The 16987-nt window shown below is 40.6% G+C and overlaps 2 protein-coding genes across 4 annotated transcripts in view; both read left to right on the forward strand.

Annotated features, from left to right (window-relative positions):
- Window positions 1-16987, forward strand: part of LOC134212895 (inositol-pentakisphosphate 2-kinase) — a 507776-nt gene that overhangs the window by 315404 nt on the left and 175385 nt on the right. The gene's annotated exons all lie outside the window — the stretch shown is intronic.
- Window positions 1129-2922, forward strand: LOC134210021 (uncharacterized). Its single transcript, XM_062686047.1, has one exon. It carries the CDS (start codon window positions 1129-1131, stop codon window positions 2920-2922), a length of 1794 nt encoding a protein of 597 aa, XP_062542031.1.

The raw sequence follows: 16987 nt of genomic DNA on the forward strand, positions 1-16987 counted from the left end.
TTTCACCAAATCGTACACCGCCTTGAAATGAATAAAAGATGATGTCTGCAAGTTGTACCTGAATTATCAAGGTTTTCTCAGGGTAAACATTTGATCCGTCGTTGATTGGCCTTCACGAAAACCTGCTTGGTATTCGCGACGAAGGACTTTTCAAGCGGTCTCTCTGTTGAACAGAATACGGGACATAATTTTGTACGCCGAATTAGAGGGTTATTTCTCGGTATTTTTGTTAAATATTGCTTGCAGTATATGCACAGCACATGTTTCGAAATGGACAAAGATATAATTTGCGAAAAGAATCCACGTGTCTTGGAGGACTCGAACCTCAACCTCCTACTCTCTAGATAGGCGTGATAACCCTACACACAAGACCACTTAAAGGTCACGTTTGTGAAAAGCCATCAGAACTGAGTACCAACCTCCACCGCGGTTAGCTCTCTTTTGCAAATTGAATATCTTTCGGATGCTTGATTTGTCCAATTCCACATGTGCTTATTGTTGATATCCACAGTCAAGCGAGTGACATTGTTTATTAAACGAGAGGATCGCACCCATGCCTCCCAACAACGGCTGGGGGCTGTATAGAATGCGAATCAATCGACTCTGCTGTGCCAAAGACTTGCTTGGCTTAAGCATTTGATGAGTTTGATTGCCTTACGAAGCGGTCGCTGTACTCAGACGACTAATGACGGTGAAAGACCGACACTTGATTTGAAACAGCGAATCTTTGATGTGATTCGATAATCTGAAATTTATTCTTTCCTTTGTTTCGCTCGGCTTTTTATGGTGTACCGTGCACGCAACTCATACTTTGCGCAGTTAGAAATGCAAATTGAATCAACTCGTACAACTTACAGAAAGTAGCTATCTGCCTGAAATAGTTTCATGCTGTAGTATTATTATTATATTATTGTTTAAGAACTAAATTTGGTACAAAATTTAAAATAAATAGTAAATTGAACTCAAAGCAGACCCTTATTATATGCCTAACTTGGTTACAATTTGGAAAATTTCTAACACGAAGCAAGCGTCTATCATACAATTTTTCATCTAAATTTTATTTTTCATCTAATACTACTATTACAATTTATGATCATTCCATTTGTAGGCATATTTGAGAATATGAGGATGCCCGGCATTATACTATACGTAACTGAACGAAGTAATGATCAAGATCGGATGCTGAAACATGGCGATGGGTGCCGACAAAAGAAAAATCCAACTGATTTAGCGACCAAGTGGGGGAAAGGTCCTTCATTATCTTCCACCAGTACATGGTTTAGAGGACCAGAGTTCTTGCGTTCGCCGGAAATCGAGTGGCCTTCGGCGCCAAGGCCCAACGATGAGACGACAACTGAGGAGCTACGAATGTGTCTCGTGCACGCTGAAGAAACCAAGGATTATGTTATCGACTGGCAACGTTTTTCTAAGTGGAATTGTTTAATTCGTTCAGAGGCCTACGATATCCGATTTTGCCAGACTCTGCGGAGAAAGGTGAATAAAGAAAGTGCAGCTGCAGGTCATCTAAAACAAAAGAAGCTCTCTATGGCCGAGATCTTAGTGTTTCGATTGGTACAAGAAGAACAATATCCAGATGAAATGGCGACTCTTGCCGGAGTGCGTAATCAGGAAGTGGCAAAAAACTTCAAAGGCCTAGATCGTATGAGCAAGATTCGGACGTTAGCTCCGTTTGTGGATGATAAAGGTGTGATGCGATCGGAGTCTAGGATTTCTGCTGCTACGTTTGTGTCATACGATACTAGATTTCCAATTATACTCCCGAAAGAACACTTCGTCACACGATTGTTGTTAGAGGGGTATCATCGACGATTCCTGCATGCGAACGGAGAAACGATCGTAAACGAAGTGAGACAACGGTTCCACGTTTCGACCTTGCGCATGCTAGTCCGCAAGATAGCAAAGGAGTGCTTCTTATGCCAAATCAGAAAGGCGGCTCCGGTGATTCCTAGAATGGCTCCTCTCCCCATGGCGAGGTTGAGGCCATACGAACGTCCGTTTTCTTACGTAGGACTTGACTACTTTGGTCCAATTTCAGTTCGAGTGAATCGTAGCACAGTAAAGAGGTGGATAGCACTATTCACTTGCCTCACAACCCGTGCCGTGCACCTAGAGGTTGCCCACTCGTTGTCGACCGAATCGTGCAAGCAAGCTGTGCGGCGGTTTATCGGGCGTAGAGGCGCTCCGGTTGAAATCCGTAGTGACAGAGGAACAAACTTCGTGGGAGCCAACAACGATTTGCGTAAGGAGATGGCAGCGATGGATAGACAACTAGCTGAGACGTTCACCAACACTAATACTCGGTGGGTGTTCAATCCACCGGCAGCGCCGCACATGGGCGGCGCCTGGGAGCGTTTGGTTAGATCTGTCAAAACAGCCATGGCGGCCATCAAGACAACGGAAATCCCGAAAGAAGAAGCGCTGGCGACATTTGTAGTAGAGGCGGAAAGTGTGGTCAATTCAAGGCCTCTAACGTTTATTCCACTGGAGAACGAACAGCAGGAGGCGCTAACCCCTAACCATTTTCTTTTGCTGAACTCTTCGGGAGTGGTACAATCTCCGAAGACGCAAGTGGATCCGAAAGTTGTATGCAGAGGAGACTGGGAGCTTTGCAGATCCATGGTAGATCAGTTTTGGAGACGGTGGGTACGAGAATATCTGCCCACCATTGCTCGCCGGACCAAGTGGTTTCAAGATGTGACGCCAATCGCTGTTGGGGACCTAGTCGTAGTGTTAGAGGAGAAGCTACGTAATGGATGGAGTCGCGGAAGAGTTGTAAAGGTCAACGAAGGACGTGATGGAAGAATACGTAGTGCGACCGTACAGACAGCAGCTGGATTGCTGGAACGGCCTGTGGCTAAAATGGCGCGACTGGATTTAGTAGGAGGTAATGCTGATCGGTAGATGGGTAACCAGCCTTACGGGTCGGGGATTTGTTGCGGTGTACCATTCCGAACCCAATCGCGCGGTGGAGACCGTATGGCAACACGGTTATCGCCACCCATTGAACAGGGCTATGTAAGGGGACGTATTATAGAGCTGATAAAAATTGGAATCAAAACAAAAACTAACTATTGTATGGAATCGAATATAGAAGTTTGCGTTGCACTAAATCTGAAATTAAAACTAAATTTGTTATTCTAAGTGATCTAAATTAATGCGACTGTGGATAGTGGATTATCGGCCTAATTGTTACGATAGTGGATTGGATACGTGGAAGGACCAGTAAATCTTATAGCTTACTCAACCACAAATTCGAGTCTGCTAATAGGAAGTCCGAAGAACTCTCCACACGTAACAACAGCCACCTATTTGCTAAATCGATCTCCAACAACCGCCGTGGTAGAGAATCAAACACCTTATGAGAAATGGTTCGGCAGGAAGCCGAATTTGAGTAATTTGGTAATCTTCGGGAGTATTGCCTTTTCACATATTCCCAAAGAAAAACGCCAGAAATTAGACAAGAGGTGTCTTAAAAACAAATTTGTCGGTTATGCCAAAAACGGATACATGATCTGGGATAGTACTTTGAATAAGATATTCATAGCCCGAGATGTTGTATTTGACGAATCCATGATGCAAATTCATACTATAAAAGAACATGAAGGGATGATGTTCATGGATGATACATCATTGGATCCGAATTTTCTTCCAAATCCTCCTATCCAGGTTGACGGTGATAACGATGTTCTGAGTGACGAAGAACTTCAAATCGATGATGATCAGCTAGATGGTGAATACCTGTCATTTAGTGAAACTGAGCAAGATAGTCAAGAGGAAGTTGACCAGAATGAGGTAGCAGCTCCACAGCGTCGATCAGCAAGGAATAGGCAAGCCGCAGCGTGGCACAACGACTTTGTATTCAACGAACCTAACAACGAAGCTTTCATGACAATTTCGGATTTTGATGATATTCCCCAAAACATTGAAGAACTCCAAAGGAGAGATGATTGGCCTGTCTGGAATAAAGCAATTCAGATTGAATTGGATGCACTAAAACAAAATGATACCTTCACAGAAATTGCAGGATTGCCCGAAGGAAGAAAGCCTATCAACTCAATGTGGGTTTTCAGCATCAAAAGTGGGGACTTACCTGATGACAGAAAGTATAACGCCAGACTTGTGGCACAGGGATGTTCACAGAGGTCTAGCTTTGACTTCGATAAAACTTTTTCACCAGTGGCTAAAATGACATCTCTCAGGACCTTACAGCAAATGAAGAAAGGTTGCTGATACACCAAATGGATGTAAAAACCGCCTTTTTAAATGGACATTTGGAAGAGGAGGTCTTCATGACTCTACCACCTGATGGTAAAAATGAGAAGAAATTGGTCAAACTGAATAAAAGCTTATATGGGTTGAAACAAGCTAGTCTAAGCTGGAACCAACGTTTCAATGAAATTATGAGACTCGTGGGTTTTGAGCAGCTTGTGTATTCGTGTCAAAGGATAAACGTCTAGTCATTAATGTCAAGGCCTGACATTGCTGTAGCAGTAAACATTTTGGCAGGCTATCGGGAAAATCATTCAGAGGAGCACTGGAAAGGATTGAAACGGATATTGCGATATTTGAGTACAAGTATCAAAACAGTACAAGTACAAAAGTACAAAACACAAAATAAACCAAAAACTCTAGCTGGATTTGTGGAAGCAGATTATGCCAATGACGAAGACGACAGGAAGTCTGTCTCAGGATATATTTATCTGGTGTATGGAAATATTGTATCATGGAACACAAAGAAGCAGCCAACAGTTAGTCTATCATCCACCGAAGCGGAATTAGTGTCACTTTGTCGCGGAACCAAAGAGGGTATTTGGTTGATTAATTTACTATCAGAACTGTCTATCGAGACAAAGCCATTCACCATCTTCGAGGACAATGTTCCGGCAATACGTGTTGCAGAAGAACCTCGACAACATCAGCGATTGAAGCATATGGACGTAAAATATATGTTTGCCAGGGAAAAAAAATAGAGAAGGTTTAATTAATATGTACCAACAGATAAACAACTAGCAGATTTCATGACAAAACCGTTAGGTAAGCAAAAGTTGGAATATATTCTAAAACAGATAAGGATGTTGAATTGAGGGTGAGTGTTATATAACACGCTTTTGCTTAGAACTATTTTCGCATACTGTGCTATACGCCATATATACAATTCAACAGTTATTATTGTGCATTCCTTTTTCACATTATACGCATATGAGATTGTCTTGTTTATTCAACACCATACATCCATCACTATTGTAACATGTATGTAAGCATGTATGCTCTTTATGAGCATTTTTCTCGGAAGGCAAATTCCTCACGCTTAAAATCAATACACAGAGATGTGTTTGCTTCACACAAAACGGACCTAATGCGGAACATCCCCTAGATGAGCGATAGTTACACAGCCACAAAAATAACTCGTGTGGTTTTATTGAAGCTTGGATTTCAATATTTTCAACAGTATTTGGTTCCTCATGAAACAAGAAATCTGTACAAATGTTTACATGTTGAAAACAACCGTTATCACGACCGTACGAGGCATTTTTGTGCCTGTGTAACTGTCACTCATCTAGGGGATGTTCCGCATTAGGTCCGTTTTGTGTGATGCAAACACATCTCTGTGTTATTGATTTTAAGCGTGCGTGTTTCATTTGCTCTACTTCTCACTCAAACCACTTTCATTTGCTCAAACCACTCTGCCCACACTTCAACACGGCAGACTACGATGGGCTGGTCACGTTGTTCGTATGCCGGAAGAACGTCAAGCGAAGATAATATTTAGTAGAGAACTCAGAAGAGGCTCAGGCTTCGTGGAAGGCCACGTACACGATGGCTTTTTTGCAGTTGAAGAGGACCTGAGGGCGCTCAATGTTCAGGGCGACTGGCCCAGGATCGAGTGCAGTGGAGAAGGATACTCCATTCGGCGTAGGTTCATCGAAGAACTGTAGCCCATCAAGTATCAAGTAGTAAATATCACCTGATTTTTCGTCGATTTTTGTGTGGATTTTCCGTGGGGTTTACTAAATGTTTTAATAAATCAGAAGGCCAGCAATATCCAAAACAAACTGCTTAGAAAGCGAACCCAGTGTACAAGGCATTTATTTGTGCTTCAATCTTGTTGTTGAGACGGTTTCGGATCGTCTTTGAAGCACGGCGTTTTAGTTTAACGAGCCCCAAGCCATCCTTATTTTATTTTAATTAATTCCATACATATTTCATTTTATAATTCACTTACATTTGGTCTCCTTGCTATTAGCTCTGTCTCTTAGATATGTAGCACAAAGATAGTACAGTATCCCCCCGTTTATCCGGACCTCGCTAATCCGACGACTCGTTAGTCCGGATCTCGCTTATTCGGAATTTTCCGGATTAAAAAGTATCAACACCCATTTAAACACATTATGCTGTCAGTTTTCAAATTTGTGCTGGGATTTTGTTTTGGTTCATTTGTATGGATTTGACAGTCGGATTAACGAGAGAAACCTCGATAGTCCGGCCATAGATTTGTCGGATCAGCGGGGGTATACTGTAATAAACAAATTCGATATCATAGTTATTAAACTCGTTTCGAGAATTACAGCGATTATGCAAATGATGACAGTTTGAGGATGATAGATGGCGGATGGCATTGACAGGTAAACGTCATTAGTTGGTGCACAGGGGGGACGCCAGACGCATCAAACACAACTTCTGGAAAATACCTTCCGAAATTCTCAAACAATTCTGTCTAAAGCCAACAGAGATGTCATGAAAAGTTACGATTTCACGGCACAAACGAGGTTTTGGTGTTCAACGAATTCGATTTAGTAAAATTTTTGCGCGTAAATGCATGGAATAAGTAGATTTCGATTAGCTTCATCAACGTACGTTGCTGGAGATAACATGGCGCAGGTTTTTCTTTCAGGTCATTTTAAACTAGACAATCATCCACGATTAAGGTTCAGACAAGAATCGCTTTATTCAACTCATTAAAATTAAACCTACCCTACTATTTTTTTAGAGAGAGAACTGATGCAAATATATGAACGAAGAATTAACGTCCCCGAGAGGAATCCAGCTTAGTGAAGCTCGGCTGGTTCATGTGCACGTTGAGTGATGACGCACTAAGCCCTAGTGCATCGAACAGTGGTGTCAAACTTGTTTGGTCTCCACATCTGCCACCCCCCTTATTTTTTAGTTTATATTTGCGAATCCAAGAATGAATTAGTACGAGAAAAGTATGATGTTTTTGGTGCTACTTTAACCATTTGTATTCATATTTCATACAAACTTGGGAAACTTGGTTCCTCTCGGACATGGTTAGGGCGATATGAAAGAAATGGCTTGGGGTGGTAACAATCCTTTATATAACTAGACTTGATCAGTCTCAAACAAGCAGACAGATTGTACCGCGACCGATCACATCCTTGGAAGGGATCAAACTCGCACTTAAAACACCATATCCCATATACGAACATCCTAGGTCCATATTCGTCCATGTTTTCGTTTGTTTCTCCATACAACACACCATTAATATCGTACTATAGGGTACTTTTGGATGGATCCGCAAATGTTTTTCGTTTTTCTTTCTTTTTTTTTATAAGTGACGTTGACGTAGGGCAGATTATTCTTCTGGTCGTTATCACTCAATAGATGCACAAGTATTTTTTCTATACTCGTTTGCAATAAATTCATGTAATAGTAGAAAATGCAACAACACTGAATATCATCACTTCTAACACTCTTTGCTATCAATTTTGATTTTTCTGATGTTGTTTTTTTGCCTGGAACCTGTATCTGGAGTGGATCGCTCAGTAATACCTGACCTATTTGCACTTCGCTAGGGAAGGTAATTCTGAAAATATTTTGAAAGAAGAAAATGTTTGTTATTTATGTACCTACCCCCCCCCCCCCTTTTTTTGACATTATGTACAATGTGTGTTATCCGGGACCTTAGAGAAGTTTTCTGTGGAATAGACTCAAAATAGTTCGGTTACTTTCTTCGTATTTTTTGTACATCTATTTGCTTTTTTTATAAGAACCACGAGAACTGTAAATATGCAAATTACGAGCGACATCCTTTAAAGACCTCCATAACGGGACGAATGTATGACAGATCTTAAGATATGGACGTCGCCATTTTAAAAAAGAGACAATTTTGACAATAGTAGACGAAGTCAACAAAATAGAGAATGAACAGATAGAAACGATCATTGAAGTTCTAATTGTATTCCAAAGCAAATAATATGTGATGAAGCAACAAGTTCTCGTAACCCTGTTGTGAAATAAAATCCTTAAAAATCTTAATATACGCCAGTTGTAGTAACAGTTACGAAATGTTTGAAAGATTCCAGAGCACAATCATTGAAATGTATCAAGCTAATCGAGAAAAGACAAAAGTTTAACATTGTGGTGATGAGCTAAAATAAACTAAACATTTCGTAACCAAATTTGCACCGCGAAACTTAGTTTATGGCACTTACCATGCCTTAGATAAAATCGTTCGGTTGAGACAAGCGCGATCATGCATAGTTTGTACTACTCGTCGGGCAAGTAAGTACAGTGCGTATTTTATTCATCACGAAAACGAAAAGATAAGAGTCTATTGAAAAGTATTACCAAATTTATTACATATTGAAATATTACAAAGCTGCGGTAATGGAAATCCCAGAAGTTACAGTGACGACCCATAGGACGCTTCATGAAGACACATAATGTCCGTTAGGAGTGCGAATATTAGAACCTATAAAAGCATTGGCGTCACCGAAGAACACGGATTCGAATACCAACGTCATCTTGCATACATCTTATTATTGATATCGTCAAGGACGCAGCTTCAATTTTCACTATGAGAGACAGGATGCAGGACCCATAAGACGTTTCTGGAGGACACATAATGGTCGTTAAGAGTGCGAATTTAAGAACCTATAAAAGCATTGGCGTCACAGAAGAACACGGATTCGAATACCAACGTAATCTTGCATACATCTTATTATTGATATCGTCAACAGAGTTATGCCATAAGGGAAATGTGTCGAAGATACTGGAAGACTATAAATCTGGTTTGAAGAAAATCGCAGTACTCACAATAGGCGAAATTTTTTTTTATTCCTTTATTTGATAGGCACTCTGTGTTACTTAACCGCTACTGTGCCGAGATCTACTATGGTATTCTGCTATACAGAATCCACACAGAATCTATTTTTAGATTTTCCATTACTCGTTTATTTTTGTCGTTGCCAGTCCATCTCATCGTGAGTCCATTGTGTCCGTTTGTCCATGTCGTGTATCCAATAATCGTTGCATCCGGTTTCCATTTATCCAGGTAACGTTGGAGGAATGCCTCCGAGAAGAACAAGTTGTCAGGCGTCATCAGGCAGCCGTACCCCACGGTGAGGAAGTACCCAAAAATACCACGGTTTGGGCTGTGGATCCGGTGACTGACGAGGGAGGGTTTGCTGGAAATCGAACCCATTACCATCCGCTTGTAAGGCGAACGTGTAGCCAACTGTGCTACGGTACCCCCAGTTAAACTATTTCTTCAATTAAATCAGAATTTGAAGTCAAGAGTGTTGCAAATTATCATAATTTTCTTCATGTAAATTTATGTCCACTTTTATGAGCCTAATGCCCCTTGTTCTGAAACAAGTGTTGCATTCGTGCTGGGAGTGCATTATGGTTGCCGTGGGGGCAACCATACGAAAACTTCATGAGTCGGGATTTTTATTCGGTACAATTTGATTTTTCTGTCTCCGCTATTGCGGGGCATAGAACAAACCAGTACCGCGCACGGTGATGGTGTAGTGTTTCGACTGGAGAATATTACTGAAATTTTTGAACGGATTGATTTTTTGGAAGTTATTTAAGGAACCTTCGGAGAGACATATCTACAGTTGGTAGATTGTTGAGTACAGTAAGTCAGTTGTTAGATTGTTGAGTGCAGTTAATGCAGTAAATGGATCCGATTTTAACTTCCGCAACGAAAAGGTGTTTTAATTGTGTTTATTCGAAATCCAGTGCTGCCGCCCAGCCCACAATTGAACAATTCAAAAAGTGGCCAAATGTAGATAAACATTTCATGCCAATTAAAAATGCTATTATAGAGTTATGCAACAAAGGAAATGTGTCTGAGATACTGGAAGATTTTTAATCTGGTTTGAAGAAAATCGCAGTAGTCACGATTGGCGACACAAGAAGACACTTCTCAATGTCCATTGAGTGCGAATGTTAAAACCTATACAAGTATTGACAACGATAAAAGGATACGACAAGAATAGCACAAATGAAGGTATAGTTAAAATATCTCTTTCAATCAAATCAGCATTAGAAGTTATAAGTGTGAATGCTTCTCCGAATATTGATCTATTCAAAAAGTTGCCAGAAGTAGATAAACATTTCATGCCAATTAAAAATGCTATCGCAGAGTTATGCAATAAAGGAAATGTGTCTGAGATACTAAAAGATTATAAATCTGCTTTGAACAAAATCGCAGTACTCACAATAGTCGACCCAGGAGACATATAATATCCGTTAGGAGGGCGAATATTAAAACCTATAAAACCATTGACCTAACAGGAGAACACGGCTATAAATATCAACGCTATCTTGCATACATCTTAATATTGATATCGTCAAGGACGCAGAGAGAAAGGATGCTCTTATCGGTAACAAAAAAAGTTTTATTTTAAAGACAAAAGACTTCCGAAAGCAATCAATTCTCGTCAGATATTTGTCGAGAAAATGTCATTTTGAGTTGGATAAGCTTGGCTTATCCGATATTGAGTGATCAAGAAACAATATCAAAGAATTGGACGCCAGTTGCTATTAGTGGAAGGATTACGGCACTAAAACACAAATGAAGGCATAAACAAACTATTTCTATCAATCGAATCAGAATTAGAAGTTAAGAGTGTGAAGGCTACTCCGAAAAATGAGCTATTCAAAAAGTGGCCAGATGTAGATAAATATTTCATGCCAATTAAAAATGCTATGGCAGAGTTATGCAATAAAGGAAATGTGTCGAAGATACTGAAAGATTATAAATCTGCTTTGAAGAAAATCGCAGTAGTCACGATTGGCGACACAAGAAAACGCTTCTCAAGGACACATAATGTCCGTTGAGAGTGCGAATGTCAAAACCTATACAAGCGTTGACGTCACTAAACGCTAACAACACAAATGAAGACATAGTTGAACTATTTCTTTCAATTGAATAAGAATTAGAAGACAAGAATGTGGAGGCTGTTCCAGAAATTGAACGGTACAAAATGTAGACCCGTGTAGATGAACTCCTAAAAATGCTAACACAGAGTTACGCAACGAAGGAATCGTGTCTGGCATTTTGAAAGAAGTTGTGACGTTGCAAGAAGAATAGGCGACCCAGAAGACGCTTCTAAAAGGGCACATAACAACCGTTCAGTGTGCGAATGTCAAAACCTTAAGAACCGTCGGCACAAGAGTACACGGATACGAATATAGACGCCATTTTGCATGGGGGCAGCAGGGACAGCAGGAACAGCATGGACCATGTCCAAGGGATTGACGACCCCTCCCCAGCTGTCTATGAGTCAGGGAGAACTGCCTAGGGCGTGGTGGGATTTAGCAGTGGGCTCTGCTAAAATCCCTCCCAAAAAAACCACAAGTGCCCGTAAGCAGACTCTATCAAAGCGACTGTGTGCCGCTTCAAAAGCACAAGCCCAGGGAGTGCCAATTGGCACGGGGAGTGTCCCTACTCCGGTAGGGTAGCGCGTGAGCTGCTTCGGCAGGGAGTGAGTGATCTGGTTGTGCTGAGGCAGGAGTGTCATAGCGCGTCACCGCTATTGTCACCTCGAAGCGCAGCAGAAGTCTGAGTATGGACTGCACATGCTAAAGTAAGAGTGTCGTAGCGTAGTATCGTTGATTGGTCCCTACATACCGCTATCGACACCTCGAGGCATGGCAGTGGAGTGTTAGAGTGAGTTGTGGAGTGTCCCTACTTCGGTAGGGTAGCGCGTGAGCTGCTTTGGCGGGGAGTGAGTGATCTGGGGGTGCTGAGGCAGGAGTTTCATAGCGTGTCGCCGCTATTGTCACCTCGAAGCGCAGCAGAAGGCTGAGTATGGACTGCACATGCTTGAGGTAGGAGTCGAGGTACCCATCGACACCTCGAGGCATTGCAGTGGAGTGTTAGAGTGAGCACCCGAAAAGGGTCACATGGAGCGAATGGTCTTTGGAGAAGCTGCTTCGGCGGCAGGGTAGCAGTGGGTTGTACCATTACACACCTACAGTTGTGCACATGTGGTGCATGGGGAGTGTCCCTGCTTCGGCAGGGTAGCGTGTGGTCTGCTTCGGCAGTGGTGTGATTGATCTGCTCGTGCTGAGGCAGGAGTGTCGTAGCGTAATATCTGTAGGCCCAGGCAGTTACCGCTATTGACACCTCGAGGCATGGCAGCGGAGCGCCCGGGAGAGCATCCAAGTAAGACTCAAATGGAGTGAATGGTGTGCGAGCACCAAAGTCAGTCTCGCGTGGGACGAGTGCCTGTGTGAGCGATAATGAGCGAGTACGCTTAGTACTGCCATCCCCAGAAGTAGTACTGCGAGGTAGTTCCTGGGGGAAACGATGGTGGAGCCCAAGGGAGTTTAGTCGGTATTACCGGTATGGTCGAGTCCGACACTCCAGTACACTTCCGTGTGGTAGTTTGGCAACTACAATGCACGTGTACTGGGTTAGTGTGTAAATGCATTCTCCCTTGTAAAAAAAAAAAAAAAAGACGCCATTTTGCATGCATCTTATCAAAGGAACACTGTCGAACACTGCACAAGAAGAGACCACAAACTGATAAATTTAAACACGAGAGAAAAAATAAGAGAATATTTGATATTTAAATTGGAAAAAGCATACTCAAGTTCATCAACAAAAAAAAGCGAAAATGCACAGAAACATTGCAAGTTTTACTAAGTTAAACAAAAAATTGAACATCAGCCGCTACTTCCAATTGAAAAGAATCTCCTCATGTACAATTTCGACACATTGGGTAGAAGGTAATATGACGACATATCGAGGCGAATGGTAGTTGTTATCCCCAAGTAACCGTAAGCATTATAATGCTGCTCTAATTCAGCTCTTTAATTGCACGTGATGCTACTCGTTTAATGTCTATCAGCTTTGAGTGCACATATAATGCTAGTATAATGCCGGAAAAGGCGAATTAGCATGCTATTATAAAGCAAAAATGAAAGCTCAATAACTGCATTAGCGATGCCAATATAAGGTTATGGAAGAAACGTCAGATCATTTTCGCCTCCCTTTTCGGGCAAATTTTTTGCGCACTTTGAGGAGCTTTTGCTAGCAGCTGATCAGCTGCCATGATAAACAACTGACAAACGATTCGAATTAGAGAAATTTAAACAAAACAAAAGAATATTTTTATCCACCATTATTTGGTGGTATTTCAATTAGTTCCTTTTATTTATAGTATAGGATATTGTTTTTTACATATTTTTCTTCGTTGGTTAAATAACGTCCTCATATGGGTCTCGAACCTGGAAGCATGACAGAGCGATCCCAAAGTTGTCCTCCCTTGCTCTTTCGGCCGCGGATGCTATGTTATATTATGCTGCCGAAAGGCTTATTTAAACCATTGTTTCTATATAAATTGGTTCTTCTATATTAATCAGGTAGTAGTGGTGGTGACGCATTCATCCGAGAAAGTTCTCACCACTACATACTAAAATCCACGTGGTTGTTCTGTCAAAATATTCGGCTGCATTATAAGCACTGCTATTTATGCGTATATAATGTCATTGTGATGCTAATTTAATGTTAACAAAAATTTGGCCTTGTAGCATTAACGATGCAGATATAATGCTAAATGAAGGCTTCAAAACATTTGCAAGGCTGTTATGATGCTTCGAAGCATCTTAAATGCTGATTTGAGGCCTAAAACTAATGCTTACGGTTACTTGGGTCCTTGCCCCTCCTGAAATAACGATTTTGGTAACTGCTTCTTGAACCAGCAGACATTTTGTTTGATGTAAGCTTAATGTTATTTATTTTCATGGCTCAATATATGCATCCAAAGATGTTTATATACCCACATCTTTAGATATTAAAAGGAATATCCTTTCTTCAATTTTTGATTGGAAACGACTTACCCTATGGAAACACAATGCTCTTATCAGCCATGTCCATTGAATACTCGAAGTAGTTTGCAAACGCTTCCTAGATGGTTGTTTGATATTCAACCTTTCCACCCTACTTCCAGTCGATGTGTAGTTTCTTAATTCAACCTACTCGCTCGAATCGGCCTGGACTTTAAGTAGCTTGAAATAACTTGACAGCTCTTCGTTGGCAAAAAAATAAACTCAAGTCAGCCAAGTAACTTGAAGTTGCCGCATGTTGTTTCCTTTCCACCTTTCTTCCCATTCTCTCCGTTACATGATTGTGTCTGTTTTGTACACAGACAATAGTATATGTGCAATTGCCAGGTTACACATATTAGTGTAATCGATGGCTTACGACATTACAGCATAGGGAAGGAGAAGACCGCCAGCTGTCGTCATCGAGAGAAAAAGTGGAATCATTGAAATTTCACAGGGTGTGGTATAGGAAATGAATATTTTTGTTATAAAACAAAAATTAAAGATGTTTTTCAAACAAATTTTGGTTTGAGGGGTTAGAATTGCGAAAGCACACAAAATAGACATGATATCTCGATTTTTATATTTTTTAATAAGCAGTTAATACTTGAGATTGTTTAATTTCTAACCCTACAAGCTATAAATTGTTTGACTAACAAAAAATTATAACGTTCTAGAGGTATTTTAAACCTCATTTTCTATATCATGTTTTGTCAAGTTTCCATGATTTTACTTTTTCTCGAAACTTTTCCAGGTGGCAGCACTGATGAAGGAACCGTCCCCATTGTAATGCTGAACCTATGTTTAAATATATTTTTTTCAAATTGAAGTGAAACATATGCCAACTTTTTCATACATATTCAAAGACATTTTTAATTGTTTTGATGAATACAACAAAGTGCGATGATTATATGATCATAGTGGCAGGCTTAAACTGTATCCGACCCATTATGCTTATCCGACCAATTACATATTACCAATCATACATCATATGATGACGAAACCGAAATTTGGTAAATCAATTTCACATTTCCAAAGGGCGTTTGACGATCTTATTCGAGAATCCTAAACTGTTCGTGAATTCAATGACGCTGCCGAAAATTTCACACAGTTTAGCTATGGAGCACATTTTTGTTCACTACCGCAGAGATTCACTATTATAGAGATTCGCTTATCACGTTTTCAAAGATACTGAGCAGTGAAATTTTACCACGCCAGTAAAAGCTGTACCACTGTTATCAAATCATCACTTATCTGTATCACCTCACCTGTACTTATTCCGAATGCTTTTGATAACCTTCCACGCTTGATGTTCAGACGAGAAGAACCTACCTACAAGAGCGAGCGGTCGAGTGAGTGAAACTCGGGTGTTGGCATGCGCAGTATACACTCTAAAAAATCATCACGTCATATCCACGTGAAAAATCACATAACTGATCTGTTTTGAACAAACGACGATTGTTACGTGACGTTAGTAATGCTCACCAGAAATTCACGTAACTTTTACTAAAAATGTTGGTGAATATGACTGTATATCTACGTAAACAATTTAAGTGAGATTGTGTTAGTGTGATTGCAGCTTCGGCATTTGCGGAAGACCTGCATTGTAAACAAGAATGAATGGTACATAACCTAAACATAATGAGACTTCGCGGGCGGAGGTAAGTGATATTCCAGGTGCATCTAGGCGGATATTTTCCGTGCCTGCATTTCTCCTCTTTGGAAAAAAGCAACGGAGGTTGGATAAAATTTATCATTTCTCAACAAATCTGATAGATTTCATTCAACATCCGCCGATAACATTGTTTTTTCTTCAACAGTGTTTCTGCGATAACTCCAAAGCGCAATCACAAAATGACGGCATTCCCTGTATCAATCAACAACGCGAAAAAGAGTTCCCTTTTATGAGCAGTCCCTGTTCATTTTTTGCATTATTTCTCAAATCACTATATTGCAATACATTTCAAAACATATAGTGGTTACCGGCTGTCTTGTAGCTTTCACTAAAATTCCACGTAACCGGTACGTACAAATCACGTCAGGTTCACCTGATCAAACACGTAACTTCTTTCAAGCTTCACGTCATTTGTACTGGAAGATCCAGTCAGAGTCACCGGATAAATCACGTAACTCAAGGAAACTAAATTTTGTTCAGGTTACTTGTCATTCAGGTCATTCTTACGTGAAAAGTAGGGTGGATGAGAACCACATTTGTTTTCAGGTAAATATGACGTGAAGATTTTTCAGAGTGTAGGTACACTGAGCACAAAACTCAGCTGTCATTCGAAAAGCGGATGATGTTTGCTTTGATCACGCAACAAAACGACAATCATTCGGTCCTCGGATGTTTTTCTTTACCATTGTTGACTGTTTCGGTTGCTGGTTGCCAGCTTAGCAGAAATAAATTTTCACCAGTAGATCGCAGTTGTTTCGGAATTTATTTATAGCGCGCACTGAAAATTGTGAAAATGGTTGTTTATGTTTGCGAATTCTACATCACCAGTTGTAAAAGGTAGGTAACATAATATTCTTTATGAAAACCCTTTAAATAAGTTATTTTATTAGATCACAGAAGCGTTTTGTTTATGTTGTCATTTTATTCTCTTTTCTGAACCATAGGCACCTCCCGGCGATATCAGCCAGATTCTCGGCCAGATTCAGCAATCCGCGAAACCATCCCACCTTTATTATCAGCTCAGATAATCGTGGCATTTTAGAGCCAAACAATTGAGATGCTTTTTTCATAAAACCAGCAGTGATAAGCTAGTTTCGTTTGGATCAACACTGTTTCGTTTCGCCGGATGGTGAGATCAGCAATCAGTGGCTCGATTATATTTTTATGTATCTGTGATCAATAATAATAAAAATGTAATAATAAAACCCG

This window comes from Armigeres subalbatus, chromosome 2, assembly GCF_024139115.2.
Source record: "Armigeres subalbatus isolate Guangzhou_Male chromosome 2, GZ_Asu_2, whole genome shotgun sequence".
Lineage (NCBI taxonomy): Eukaryota > Metazoa > Arthropoda > Insecta > Diptera > Culicidae > Armigeres > Armigeres subalbatus.

Coding starts and splice junctions, on each gene's coding strand:
- LOC134210021 (XM_062686047.1), top strand. CDS start 1,129: ATGCCCGGCATTATACTATACGTAACTGAACGAAGTAATGATCAAGAT.